The 14,367-nt window shown below is 41.6% G+C and overlaps 2 protein-coding genes across 3 annotated transcripts in view; one reads left to right on the top strand and one right to left on the bottom strand.

Annotated features, from left to right (window-relative positions):
- CKAP5 (cytoskeleton associated protein 5) overlaps nucleotides 1-6,948 on the top strand; it is a 95,732-nt gene extending 88,784 nt beyond the window's left edge. The window contains exons 38-43 of the mRNA XM_012645100.1: nucleotides 728-916; nucleotides 1,013-1,150; nucleotides 1,664-1,747; nucleotides 1,842-2,001; nucleotides 5,926-6,077; nucleotides 6,230-6,948. Coding sequence (XP_012500554.1) covers nucleotides 728-916; nucleotides 1,013-1,150; nucleotides 1,664-1,747; nucleotides 1,842-2,001; nucleotides 5,926-6,077; nucleotides 6,230-6,475 — 969 coding nt within the window. The 3' untranslated portion in view covers nucleotides 6,476-6,948. The remainder of the gene's footprint in view (nucleotides 1-727; nucleotides 917-1,012; nucleotides 1,151-1,663; nucleotides 1,748-1,841; nucleotides 2,002-5,925; nucleotides 6,078-6,229) is intronic.
- Nucleotides 6,949-9,554: 2,606 nt separating this feature from the next.
- Nucleotides 9,555-14,367, bottom strand: part of F2 (coagulation factor II (thrombin)) — a 15,038-nt gene continuing 10,225 nt past the window's right edge. For both annotated transcript variants that reach the window (XM_012645177.1, XM_012645176.1), the window contains exons 13-14: nucleotides 9,959-10,029; nucleotides 9,555-9,823 (exon numbers count right to left, since the gene is read on the bottom strand). In XM_012645177.1, coding sequence (XP_012500631.1) covers nucleotides 9,680-9,823; nucleotides 9,959-10,029 — 215 coding nt within the window. In that variant the 3' untranslated portion in view covers nucleotides 9,555-9,679. The remainder of the gene's footprint in view (nucleotides 9,824-9,958; nucleotides 10,030-14,367) is intronic.

The raw sequence follows: 14,367 nt of genomic DNA, 5'->3' as shown, positions 1-14,367 counted from the left end.
AAAAAAGAAAAGTTTAAATAAATAAGTAAAAGTGTACAGCACTTGGTACTCTCAGGTGATCTCCCATCCAAGTAACTAACCAGGCCCGAACCTGCTTAGCTCCCAAGATCAGATGAGATGGGGTATGTTCAGGGTGGTGTGGTCATAGACTCAGGCCCAAACAATTCTTGGCCTCAAATAGTGAAAAGGAGAGGGCACTTTGTCATTATTTCACCAATTTTTCTAAAATCAAAAGGCAAGAAGTTTGATGAGACAGATTTCGTTTTGGGATAAAGATGTGTATAGCCCTGTATTATTTTGGTCTCTTTCATGGAAGATCCCATATGAACATATCTATAACTGTAATAACCATAATACTGTTATTATGCTGCAGTAGTTTTGTCTCCTTAGGTTAGATTTGGTTAAGCAATATGAACTACTCTACTCTCAGGTACCAAGGAAACCCAAGACAGAATTTCCACATTTTCACATTAAATGATGGCCCCTATCTCTGGAGAGTAGGAAGGAAGAGAAGAAATGGATGGTTAGATGGGTGACTGGTCACACTTCAGTCAGTGCATGGTTGCGGTAATTTAAATCTTTCATATTTTAGCAGCTGAACTTGAAATATATGCTGTACCACATTTATATCCCTGGCCATGTTTTAGAAGTGAGCCCAGAGCTCAGGGAACATGATGGTGACAAATTATCCTCATTCTTCAATCACTTTTATTTCTTTTTTCAATAGTGTCTCTGGAGAATGGTTCGACTATTACCTGATACCATCAACAGCATTAACCTGGACAGAATTCTTCTGGATATTCACATTTTTATGAAGGTCTTCCCCAAAGAGAAACTGAAGCAATGCAAAAGTGAATTTCCCATAAGGACCTTAAAAACTCTGCTGCATACCTTATGCAAATTAAAAGGGCCCAAGGTGAGTGAGAATAGCAACTGGTCTCTAAGGGAGCTTGAGAAAAAGAACATCATGGTAATGGCATTGCTACCATTTGAATGTGCATGTGTCTCTCAGATCCTAGACCACCTAACAATGATTGACAACAAGAATGAGTCAGAGTTGGAGGCCCACCTCTGCCGGATGATGAAGCATAGCATGGACCAGACTGGGAGCAAGTCTGATAAGGAAACAGAAAAGGGAGCATCTCGACTAGTGAGTGGCCTGCCTTGAAAGATTGAGGGAATTGAGGTTGCACTGAAGTGATCTTGTCTAAGGTGTAGGTCGCCTGGAGACTGTTTTTCTGAAGGTTTAACGCTCAGGGATTGATCTAATCAGTCTCTTTCTGTGGTTCAGTAACCATTTTCCACCTTGAAATTTTTCAGTCTAAACTAATTATAATCATGTCCTTTTTGGTTCTCAAGAAAGGTGCCTAAGGCATTGGTCACCAGATAAATCCACTGTGAGCTAGCTCTATTTAATTGGAGAGGAATGGGCCAGTTCCTTCTTCATCAAGTTGAGGTGAAAAGCTAAGACCGGAGGCATTCAGTAACGCAGAACGTTAATGTTTCTGCTGCAGACCCTGCAGTGCTGGTGCCTCTGTTATCTGCAGGGAAACCTACCAGTAAGGCCCACATTTTGAGGCATTTTCTGTTCATATCCAACCATCACATACAAATTAATAACTCAAGTCTAACCAATCCTTCCTTTTGTCTTTCAACTTTTCAGGATGAAAAGTCATCAAAGGCCAAAGTAAATGATTTCTTAGCTGAGATTTTTAAGAAGATTGGCTCTAAAGAGAACACTAAAGAGGTGAGAGTGAAAGGGTTATGCAAAATGGGTATCTGCTTTACGGAAAAGGGACGCTAACATCCATCCCCACCTCTTCCTTTTTCTTGTTCACCAGGGCTTAGCGGAGTTGTATGAATATAAGAAGAAATATTCAGATGCCGATATTGAACCGTTTCTGAAAAATTCCTCACAATTCTTCCAGAGCTATGTTGAGAGGGGCCTTCGAGTGATTGAGATGGAGAGGGAGGGCAAAGGCCGTATTCCCACTTCAACAGGTATAGCTTCCTTTAGTAGCTCCAGGAATAAGCTCAAAATAGCTCACAGCTCAGGAAGCTGAAGTTTTGGTTGGTTTAAATTCATATCCTTGAAGCTCAATACTTAATGGTCACCACTGATCTTCCCATTGCAAAAATGAAGTCAGCGGTCAATTCTCAGTCACTAACCCATCATCAGTATTGGACAGTGGTCAATGTTTCCTGCCCTTAGGACAATTTCTTCACTTGGCTTCCAGTTCTCCACGTTATCTTGGTTTTCTTCTGGCTTCACTGACCATTCCTTCTCGGCCTCTGATTGATTCTTGCTCTCCCTGACTTTTCTTTCTTTTTTTTTTTTTTTTTTTAAGAGACAGGGTCTTGCTCTGTTACCCAGGCTTAAAGTGCAGTGGCATGATCATAGCTCACTGCAACCTCAAACTTCTGGGCTCAAGCGATCCTCCTGCTTCAGCCTCCCAAGTAGCTAGGACTACAGGTGCATGCCACCATGCCTGGCTAATTTTTTTCTATTTTTTTGTAGAGACGAGGTCTTGCTATATTGCCCAGGCTAGTCTCAAACCCCTAGCCTTCCACCTTGGCCTCCCAAAGTACTGGGATTACAGGTGTGAGCCTGAGGCCCAATTTTTTGAAATCTCCAGCTTAGACCACCTTTGTGATCTCCAAACTGCAGTATCCTGCATGATACTTCCACTTGGGTTTCTAGTAGACACTGTAAACTCAACACATCAAAAACTCCTGATTTTCCCCCAAAACCTGCTCCATTTGTATTCCTCTCCATCTTTGTTGATGGCAACTTTGTCCTAGTTTGCTCAGACCCAAAGCTTTTGAGCCTTCTCTTCCTCTGTCAGGAAATCCTTTTGGCTCTACTGCAAACTATATGCAGAATCCACCCAAACTTCTCACCTGCACCATTACCACCTTAGTCTGGACATTCTTTCTCACCTGGGTTATTGCACTGTCTTCCTACCTTATCTCCCTGCTTCCACCCTTGCCTCCCTCTATTCATTTCTACACACAGCATCAAAACAACTCAGCTATTTTCCAGAGGCTCTCCCTTTCACTCAGCCAAAGCAAAAGGCCTTACCAGGTCTCTGAAGTCCCGTGTTATATGACCTGCCAATACTTCAAGGACCTCATCTCCTACTATCCCACTGTCACTCCACTCCAACCCTTCCAGCCCCCTTGCTGTTTCTGGACCGCCCTACGCATGTGCCTTCTTAGGGCCTTATACTCGCTGTTTCTTACTCATAGAATGCCCTTCCTAAGATGGCCTTGTTGGCTAGCTCCCTTTCCTCTTTCAGATCTTTATTCAGATACCACCTTCTTGGTGAGACCTTATTTTAAACCTATGTACCCCCTCACCACGCCATACCACTTACCACCGCTAGTGTACCATATAATGTAGTTAGTATTAAGTAGGTTAATTGTTTGGCATCTGTCTCTGCTAGAATTTGAAATCCACAAGGGGAAGGATTTTATCTGTTTTGTTGCCTAGCACATAGTAGGCATTCAGTAGCTCTAGTCATCTGCTAGTTAACAATGTTTTGGTCTAAGATGGACCCATATATGATAGTGGTCCCTTAAGCTTATAATGAAACTGAAAAATTCCTAACTCCTAGTGACATCACAGCCATCATAATGTTGTAGCACAGTTACTTTTTTTTTTTTTTGAGACAGAGTCTCACTGTGTTGCCCGGGCTAGAGTGCTGGCATCATCCTAGGTCACAACCTCAAACTCCTGGGCTCAGGCGATCCTCCTGCCTCAGCCTCCCGAGTAGCTGGGACTACAGGCATGCGCCACCATGCCCGGCTAATTTTTTCTATATATTTTTAGTTGTCCGATTAATTTCTTTCTAATTTTAGTAGAGACGGGGTCTCGCTCTTGCTCAGGCTGGTTTCGAACTCCCGAGCTCAAACAATCCGCCCGCCTCAGCCTCCCAGAGAGCTAGGATTACAGGCGTGAGCCACCGCGCCTGGCCTTACTTTATTTTTTTAATAAATTTAATGTAGCCTAAGTGTACAGTGTTTATAAATTCTACTGTAGTGTATGGTAATGTCCTAGGCCTTCACATTCACTCACCACCCACTCACTGACTCACCCAGAGCAACTTCGAGTCCTACAAGCTCCATATTGTAAGTGCCCTATACAGCTGTACCATTTTTTCATTTACAGTATTTTACTGCACCTTTCCTATGTTTAGAAACACAAATACTTACCATTGTGTTACAGTTGCCTACAGTATTCAGTCCAGTAACATGCTGTACAGGTTTGTAGCCTAGGAATAATAGGCCTTACCATACAGCCTAGGTGTGCAGTAGGCTATGCCACCTAAGTTTATGTAGGTATACCATATGATTTTGCACATGACAAAATTGCCTGATGATGCATTTTGCATAACGTATCTCTGTCATTAAGCAACACATGACTGTATTTGTTCGATGATATGAATGAATGCTATAACTAAGTTTAAGCTGAAATACTATTGTCCCCACAATGAAAAAGGCACTGTTTGAGAATTACTGCCCACAAGATCTAGAGACAAAAGACAGATTTAGGAGGTTTCAGTTATTGAAAATGGCTGTCACGAGCCTTAAACCAAGAAAAGACAGACCCATCTGCAAAATTCCCTTCACCAGTCCTGTGTTCTTTCTGAGTTCAATGAAACTCACCTCCTCTTACATATGAGAGTTTGCCTATAAAGCGCCTCCCTCCGTGGTTTTCATACACCAGTCATATTCTCTCTCAGCACGTCTTGTGAGGCTGAAGCTTCAGTTCAACTGTGTTCTCTAAAACAGTTGAATTTTTTTTTGACACCTTAAATTATCCTTCTGCAAGACCTTAAGAGTGTTTTTCTTGATGTGTGGTGAATAAAATGTCAAATAGAATGTGACAAGTGGACATACCATGGTTTGTTTTGTCAGGATAGGCATCCTTTTCTTATTTCCAAAGTCCTCTCTGGTGATGTTCAACATCCTTCCTTTTTCCCTGGAGTAACCAGTTTTACTTTTCTGCCTACCATAAGGCAGTTTTCTCTCCCAGTACCTTATCTTTTGAGCCTAATACATTTTCATTGATATCAAATTAGGTATTTTAAATGCCTGTAATTTATGATTGTTCCTTCTCAGAAATTTAGGAACTGTGATTTGCTGTTTGTTTTGGTTTTTGGTTTTTCCCTCCTGCCAGAATATTTATCTTTTTTTTTTTTTTTTTTTTTTTTTTTTTGAGACAGAGTCTCACTGTGTTGCCTGGGGTAGAGTGCCGTGGCGTCAGCCAAGCTAACAGCAACCTCAGACTCCTGGGCTCAAGCAATCCTTCTGCCTCAGCCTCCCGAGTAGCTGGGACTACAGGCATGCGCCACCACTCCTAGCCCAGAATATTTATCTTAGTGATGGGGATACAGATAGTCAGGTTCCTGTTCCCTATCTGTTTATGGGACACCTCAGTTTCTCCCTCTCTTCCCCATGAGTACAACATAGCCTTAAGCTCCTTGCTTCCTTCACAAGTTGGATAAGAGCTTGCCCGTGTGTCAACTGGGCTAAACTTAATCCAATTCTCCTGAACATTTAAGGTCCTCAGGTTTTTTAGTTGGGCAATTACAATATCCTCAGGAGTAGCTTAGTTTTTTTGGATTGCCCAAGTCAACCCTGGAATTACTGGAACACAACTCCCCACATGACACAGGATGTAGATGGATGGCCCAGGTTACATTCTGCCTTTCTGTATCAATTCTTAAAGTTCTCATGGAGCACCCTTTATCACCAACTCCAGGGGGATTCTTGTGGATTTTTTAGTTTTCAAGTACAATGGCAATATTCAAGCCCAGTAAACTCTTACTTGTTCTCTTTGGTGGCAGATTAACTAAGGCAGTTTAGTAGGAGGAGGAGTATGTGTGTATCTGAATATTCTTTCTACATTTTCCTCTCTAGGCATCTCCCCTCAGATGGAGGTCACGTGTGTACCCACTCCCACGAGCACAGTGTCCTCCATAGGTAACACAAATGGAGAAGAGGTGGGACCATCTGTCTACCTGGAAAGGCTAAAGATCCTCCGACAGCGGTGTGGTCTGGACAATGCAAAGGTACTGCTCCTTTCCTTCTGTGTGGGTCAGGGAGGGCAGTGACAAGCAGATCAGGGGCAGGCTGGCCCGCAGAGAAGTGGCTCAGTCTTGGTGTGTGTTCTGGAGCTGCATCTTGACCTGATCTGAGACAGCATCTCCTTTTTTCCCAATAGCAGGACGATCGGCCTCCATTGACCTCGTTGCTCTCCAAACCAGCAGTTCCTACTGTCGCCTCCTCCACAGACATGCTCCACAGCAAACTCTCTCAGCTCCGGGAGTCACGGGAGCAGCACCAGCATTCAGACCTGGATTCTAACCAGATTCACTCTTCAGGAACCATGACCACATCCTCCTCCTCCACAGCTAACATCGATGACTTGAAAAAAAGACTGGAGAGAATAAAGAGCAGTCGCAAATGAAGCTGCCCATTCCCCTGGCACCTGCAGCTTTAGTTTACTAAACTAGAAGTCCTCATAGTTTAAAGTGGCCTCAGCAGGCCTAGTGTACACAAACTGGTTGTATGTATCATGCCGTGGAGCTGGGGGAGGAGTCGTGTGGCACAAACATTTGCACATACTCTGCTGCTCCCCTTCAGCGTCCCACCGCGCTAGAAGACTGTCTGTGGGTTAGTTTAGTGTACAGACTTGTAAACAGCTGCCCTCCTCTCAGCTCAGACTAGTTTCCAGATCCTTTTTCTTTTATTTTTAATTGCTCATTTGTAAAATTGTCCTAATCTTTCCTAGCTGTTAGAAACTCTTTAATAGTTTTCCTTTCAGTTTGTGAGCTCTTGTCCCTGTCGCCCTGAAGGGTCACTGTATTCTGTATGAATGCATGGCATGATATAACTAATTTAAGAGTCTTTTATAAATAAAGTTTGCATTAACTATACTTGTCTCCCAAGATGCTCCATATTTGGGAGTGTTGGGCAGTTCTGTCACCCATTGTGGCAGCAGTCAGGTATTTAGCCACTTAAAGGTTAATTAGTGCTTATGGAGCCTTCACCTGTTTTTGGCTCACATCTTTGGAGCTATCTTTTACTCCTTTGCAATAGGAGGAACTCACCTTTCCTGTGTTCCACATGCAGCTCCTAGGGGAGCAGAGAAATCTCATCCTTCCCTGTTTCGAGGTTTTGGTTGTGACTTCCCTCCCATCATCCGCCATGGTTTCAAGGAGCTCTTAGGCATCATACCACTTTGCTGCCCAAATGCATGCAAGGTTGCAGCCAGGGATTGGCTAGGCCATAGTGGTTCTCATGCTGCAACTGGATTTGGGTTCATTTGACTAATGGAGGTTAAGAGAGCTTAGTAGTTTCCTGCCTGGCTATCTTGAGTCTCTTTTGGTCAAGACTTAACAGTTGCTTCACATTCAGTCTGAGGAAGGACCAAAAGTCAACTGAGTATTCACCTCTGGAATGAACTCCACACTCAGAAAAACTCTTCAGGACAGAGGTTCCAGATTCAGGGGGAGACTTTTATGGGCAGTAAAAAAGTTCAAAGGAACTTTTCTCTCATAGCCCATCTCCTACTCAAGAAATGAAAGACTGATTAAAAATGAATCCTTAGTTTTCCATCAAATGAATGCTCTATTTGTTCCAGTTAACCATTTTCAGGTGGCCCCTACACCTACTGAAATTAAACTTTCCTCTCTCCCCTATAATGGGAACATGGGAGTGGGTATGTTTTCATAGAAGGGACGATGGAGGAGTTCAGTACTTTAGTACAAGGACATATTTAGAAAGAGTGGCTGCACTTGGGGCTGGAATTAGCACAACTGATTTGAAAAACCCAAGTGTCCAGAGCTTACAACACTGACAGCTGTGTTGGAGAGAGACAGTCACGTGAGACTATGTGCCCTTGTTTAATAAGCAGGTTCTGGGAGTTAACTAGTTGTTAATCCCTTCCCCCTTGCTCTGGTTAAAGCTCTGGCTGTCAAGATCCTGCAAACTCACTGAATTCCCAGTTTTCACCCTGCTTTCCAGGCAATCAGGACCAAAGAATGAGAGGACAGAACGCGAGACATCTCAACATCTCAACACACAGCCATGCTCCATCCCCGCCAGTGACCTCTGCCAACAATAACCTTGAAGAATGTGCTATGAAAGGGCGTCTTTGAAGTTCTATGACTCATAATGTTTAAATTTGTCCAAATTATGAATCCACTTATATACTCTCGAGGTACCATTTCTTGGAAAAACAAATTGCTCCAGTCTGATAACTGCTGTGTGAGGGAAAATTCCAGGAAGCAACAACCCCACCCACAGGCTATTTGCAGGGGCCAGAGGAGGGAGGAGGTCAGTGGCAGAGCGACTTTGAGCAGCCAGGCCGGATGCCCAGCCCAGTTGGCAGACGTAGTGAGGACACAGGCGGCAACGATTTATGGAGTTTGCCGGGGTACTAGACACTGTGCTAAGTACACTATGTCAGTTCTCTCCCTTAATGCTCATGACCTTGCAAGGTAAGTAATGTCATGCACGTCTTTTAATATACAGTTGGCCCTTCATATCCGTGGGTTCTGCATTACAGATTAAACCAACTGTAGATTAGAAATGGGGGAGAGAAAACAGTAAAAAATAACAATACAACAATGAAAATATACAAATAAAAACAATATAGTATAACTACACAGCATTTACATTGTATTCAGTGTTATAAGAAATATAGAGATGATTTAAAGTATACGGGAGGATGTATGTAGGTTATTTACAGATATTATGCCATTTTATATAAGGGGTTTGAGCATATATGGAGTTTGGAATCCGTGGGGGGGGTCGTGGGACCAATCCCCATGGAGCCCAAAGAATGGCAGTAAAGGAAACAGACTCAAGGAGGCCAGGTGACTCCACTGTAGTTACTTCTTTTGAGGTGGGAGCCAGAATATGAACCCAGGCAGTCTGACGCCAGGGCCTATGCTCCTAGCCACTATATGTCCCATGATACTATCAAATGAAGACATTTAAATACTGAGCCTTTTGGGGGCATAGGTCTGACATTTTAATGACACGAGGAAAGATGCAGGGACTTGCCAGGAAAGTTTGAGGTAAAGAGAAAGATGTATCTAGTCACCCCTCACTACCCCTATTCTGCCTCTTCTCCAATCCCAGAACAAGCTCTTTATGGCCCTTACAGCAAAGCAACTGAAAGCACAGGCCTCACTCTATCTTCTATGTTTCAAGTCCTACTTTGACCTTACTTACTAGCTGTATGACCTTGGACAAGGTACTTCTCCACATCTCAGTTTACTTACCTACCTCTTGTGAGGATTAAGTGAGGTAATCCATTAAAGAAGCCCTGAGTGTGGAACATTTAAATGCTCATAAATTCCACGTGCCATCTCCCTTCTGACCTTCCCACCTGGCTCTTTTTTTTTTTTTCCCCTCCCCACCATCTGGCCTGTTCTGAAGGTGGTGGGTTTCTTAAATCCTGTTTATCCAGCAGTATTACTGGTTCGTCCTGAGCCCAGTCCAGAGAGCTGCCCACGAATAGCACTGGGAGCATTGAGGATCATTGAGAAAAGTGTGACTTTTATTGGGAACTATAGTTCTGGAAACAAACCACAAAAATAAGTCTTCCACTGGATTAGTTACTGTGATTTTACAGTGAGGAGACCAGAATGTGAGTGGCCTTCTAACCTCCAAACCGATCAATGACCTTCTGTATCCACTTCTTTAGGCGGAACACGTGTGTGTAGAAGCCATATTTCCCATCCCGGTCACAGCCTTCACCCCATGAGACAATGCCTATTTGATACCATCTGTCGTTAAAGGGGCTCTGAGGAAGAAAGATTGGGTTTCCAATAGAGTTAAGGTCAAGGTAACTGTTTCTGAATACCAGAGTTCCTCCTCACCCAACTCTCTCCACCCTGGAAGATCTACCCACCAGGGCCTGGCCTTTTGAGAAGCTTACCTTCATGACAAAGGGTCCCCCACTGTCACCTTCACAAGCGTCCCCTCGTTTCCCTTCCTCTGGCTTGTAACCTTGAGAGAGAACAGTGGTGCTCAGGACCAAGGCTCATAGTCCAGCCACGCCCCTGCAGGCGACAGCTAGCCAGTGCCTACTGACCCCTTCTGGTCATCCTTGGCCTCTTCATTTCCTCACCCCACACGTCCAATCCTTTAGCAAAGCTTGTCAGCTCTACCTTCAACACGTATCCCAAATCCAGCCACCTCTCACCACTTCTACCTCTGCCCACGTCACAGACACCCCTCCCCTGAATCACTAGTTTCCCTTATTCTACTTCGCCCACCTATAATCCATTCTCCAGCCAACAGGCAGGATGATGCTTTTAAAAAGTAAGTTAGACAAAAAGAAAAAAAAAGAGAAAACATTTTTGTTTTAAAAATAAAAAGTAAGTTAGACCTACAGGTCTGCTGAGGTTAATGGTAGTTGCCTTTATCCAAATCTCCCCATACATCGTCCAAAAACAATATAGAACAACATGGACAACAACAAAACCTACACAAAAAACCACACCTTCAACATAACCAGAATACAGAGAACAACCAAACTTCAAATTAATTGTATATCTAATATCAAAACTTTTGTGGGAATGAGAATGGGAAAATTTTATCTACTAATAAAAGCGGCAGGTGCAATCAAATTAAGAATCTTGTAAATAACCCCAATCTACAAAACGAATAGATGAGAACTAAATAGATCCATACAAAGATACTGTAAGAAAACTGAAATAAGAATAAAAAGATCTCAGCTAATAAAATTCTTCCCTGAAACACAACCACAAAACAGAAGAAAACTGTAAGTGAATTAAATACCCTCAAGAAAACTTGTGGATATTAAAAAAACACCAAGTCAGAAATTCAAAAATTAAAATAAATGGATAAAACAATGGAAAGAAATGAAAAGCAGAAAGTGGTTGAAATGAACTGAAGTCAAAGAAGAAATTTGAGTCCTTAAAGAAGAAAAATAAAACAATGGGACAGAACTAATATTTAGAATATAATCCAAGAAACGTCTCAAATTAACATGCAACTTGAATGTACATATTGAAAGGACCCACTGGATACCTGGCAAAATTGATCTGAAACAGTCACTTCCGAAACATATCCTAAAAAAACTGAGGTTTCAAAGATGAAGAAGACATCCTCCAGGCCCCCAAGCAAAAAGACCAAATACTTTACAAGAGCAAAACAATTATGCTGGCATCAGACTTTTCAAAATCAACAAATAAAGCAAGCAATAAAAATGTTTTAAATTTTTTGGAAATTTTTTTAATTTATATTTTTCAAAGTTCAGGGAAAGAAAATGTGAACCACGGATTTTATATCCAGCTAACCTGATCTTTAGCCTGTCGAGGCTGTAGAAAAACAGTTATAAACATATAACAATTCAGGAAATTCTACACCCATGACCCTTCTTGAAAAATCTACTAGTGGACAAGCTTCATCTAACCTTGAAGTGAATGGTATCACTTCAGTAAAAGGACTGGATAACTGTTCAGACAAGTAGAAATAATGTAACTAAAAATATGAAAGGAAAAGAGAAAAAGGAAAGTAAAATAAGCTCACTGATTTTTGGACAGCCAATAATAGGTGGGAATTCAAAGGTATAACTGAAAGGTTATCTAAGAAAACAAGAAAGGAACGAAGAGCATTTTGAAAAGGTATAAGCCCAAAGATAATAAATGAGAATAAAATCAAACCTTCCTAAGTATGTAAATTTCTTAAAAAGCAAAGAAAAGATCACACAGGGGAAAAAATGCAGTAAATAAACATAATATACACAATAATTACAAAATAATGAGATAATTCTATCAATTATATCCATATGAATGGGTTTAACTCACCTATTTAACAAGGACAAGAGTTTTAATTTGGCTCACAAAGCAAGACCCATCTATGCTATATATAAGAGATGATACACCAAAAACAAAGTGATTCATAGAAGCTAAAATTAAAAGGATGGGCAAAGATATATCAGGCAACTGGAAACAAAAAGAGAACAGAGATAGTACTTCTGAAATTGAAAATAATATAAAGAAGGACACTTTTAATGCTAAAATCCAAATTTATAATGAATAAATAACAGTCATAAATATCTGCACCAAATAACAAAGCAATCACACGTATAAAATAAAAAACTGCAAGAGGCGCCAGGAGGCAGATAGAAATACATTAATAATACATTTTAACACACTAAACTCACTACAAGACACATCAAGTGAACTTAAATAAGGATATAAATGATCTAAATAAGAAGTAATAAGGTACATTTATAGATATCAAACTTTACACATGGATGATAGAGAACACACCTCAAGCACACATGTAACATTCACAGAAACTGAAACAGCATGCTCTCGAAAAGTCAGCTCCATAAAGCAGAAATACTATACACAGTACTCTCTCATCGCATTGCAGCAAAAGTCGAAACTATTAACAAAATCAAAATACAAAAGGGCCCTTCCGTCCTGACATTTAAAAACCATTTATTAATTCTTTTTTTTTTTTTTTGAGACAGAGTCTCACTCTGTTGCCCTGGATAGAGTGCTGTGGTGTCATCCTAGCTCACAGCAACCTCAAACTCCTGGGCTCAAGTGATCCTTCTGCCTCAGCCTCCCGAGTAGCTGGGACTACATGCATGCGCCACCATGCCCGGCTAATTTTTTCTCTATATATATATTTTTAGTTGTCCAGATCATTTCTTTCTATTTTTTGGTAGAGACGAGGTCTTGCTCTTGCTCAGGCTGGTCTCGAACTCCTGACTTTGAGCGATCCACCCGCCTCGGCCTCCCAGAGTGCTAGGATTACAGGCGTGAGCCACCACGCCTAGCCCCATCTATTAATTCTTACATGAAAGGAGAAAAAGAAAGGGAAACAAATTGCAGAATTTCTTAAAAATAGTGATAATAAAAACACTCCACAGTGTTTTCTGTGAACAGAGAAAAATGCATAGCTCTACTCAATAAATATGAAAGATCAAAAATAAATAGATCAAACTGTCAGCTCAAAAAGCTAGAAAGAGGCCGGGCATGGTGGCACATGCCTGTAATCCCAGCTACTTGGGAGGCTGACATAGGAGGATCACTTGAGCTCAGGAATTTGAGGTTGCAGTGAGTTATGATGACGCCACTGTAGCCTGACAACAGAGCGAGAACTTGTCTCTCTCTCTCTCTCTCTCACACACACACACACACACACACACAAGCTAGAAAGAGAACAGCAAAGTAAACCAGAAGAAAACTTTTAAAAAGATAAAAGCAAGAAATTAATGAGGCACAGAATAGAAAAATAATAGGCCTAATTAATTAGTCAAATTCCTAGGTATTTATTTTTGCAAAACTGGCAAACCACTAGCTAATTTACTTAAGAAAAACAGGAAAGAAATCACAAATATATAAAATAAGGTGCTAAGGAGAAAAAATTGTAAGAGAATACACTGCAGCACGCCAGAAAAATATAACAGGCCGGGCGCAGTGGCTCACGCCTGTAATCCTAGCACTTTGGGAGGCCGAGGCAGGAAGATTGCTTGAGGTCAGTAGTTCAAGACCAGCCTGAGTAAGAGCAAGACCCCATTTCTACAAAAAACAGAAAAATTAGCTGGGTGTGGTGGTGCACGCCTGTAGTCCCAGCTACTTAAGAGGCTGAGGCAGGAGGATCGCTTAAGCCCAGGAGTTTGAGGTTGCAGTGAGCTATGATCACATCACTGCACTCTTGCTGGGGTGACAGAGCAAGACCCTCTGTCTCAGAAAAAAGGAAAAATACAATAGTAGACTTGAACATATGCGAAGACATTTCTTATCCTTGGATACAATGATTCATCATCAAAAATACGTTGTTTCTTCCTGTTAATTTATAAATATATCATAATCCCAATAAAAATACCACCAAGTTTTTTTATGGAGCTGGACAAGTTGATACTAAAGTTCATACAGAAAAACAATCATGCGAGAATTGCCAGGAAAATACCAGATAAAAAAAATTAAAAGAGAAGACTATCCCTACCAGATACGTACTCTAAATCCTCTATAATTAAAACAGTGTGGTGCTGCGCACCAAGAGACAACAGACCAGGAAAACAGAATAGAATGTCCAGAACCACATTTGAGTACACACAGAAACCTAGAATGGGACAAAGGTGACATCTCAAATCACTGGGGCAAAGATAGAATTTTTTTTTTTTTTTGAGACAGAGTCTCACCCTGTTGCCCGGGCTAGAGTGCTGTGGCGTCAGCCTAGCTCACAGCAACCTCAGACTCCTGGGCTCAGGCAACCCTCCTGCCTCAGCCTCCCAAGTAGCTGGGACTACAGGCATGCGCCACCATGCCCAGCTAATTTTTTCTATATATTTTTAGTTGT

This window comes from Propithecus coquereli, unplaced genomic scaffold (assembly GCF_000956105.1).
Source record: "Propithecus coquereli isolate 6110/MARCELLA unplaced genomic scaffold, Pcoq_1.0 Scaffold227, whole genome shotgun sequence".
Classification (NCBI taxonomy): Eukaryota; Metazoa; Chordata; class Mammalia; order Primates; family Indriidae; genus Propithecus; species Propithecus coquereli.
Note: the sequence above shows the minus strand (reverse complement) of the source record. Positions and strands in the feature narration are given on the sequence as shown.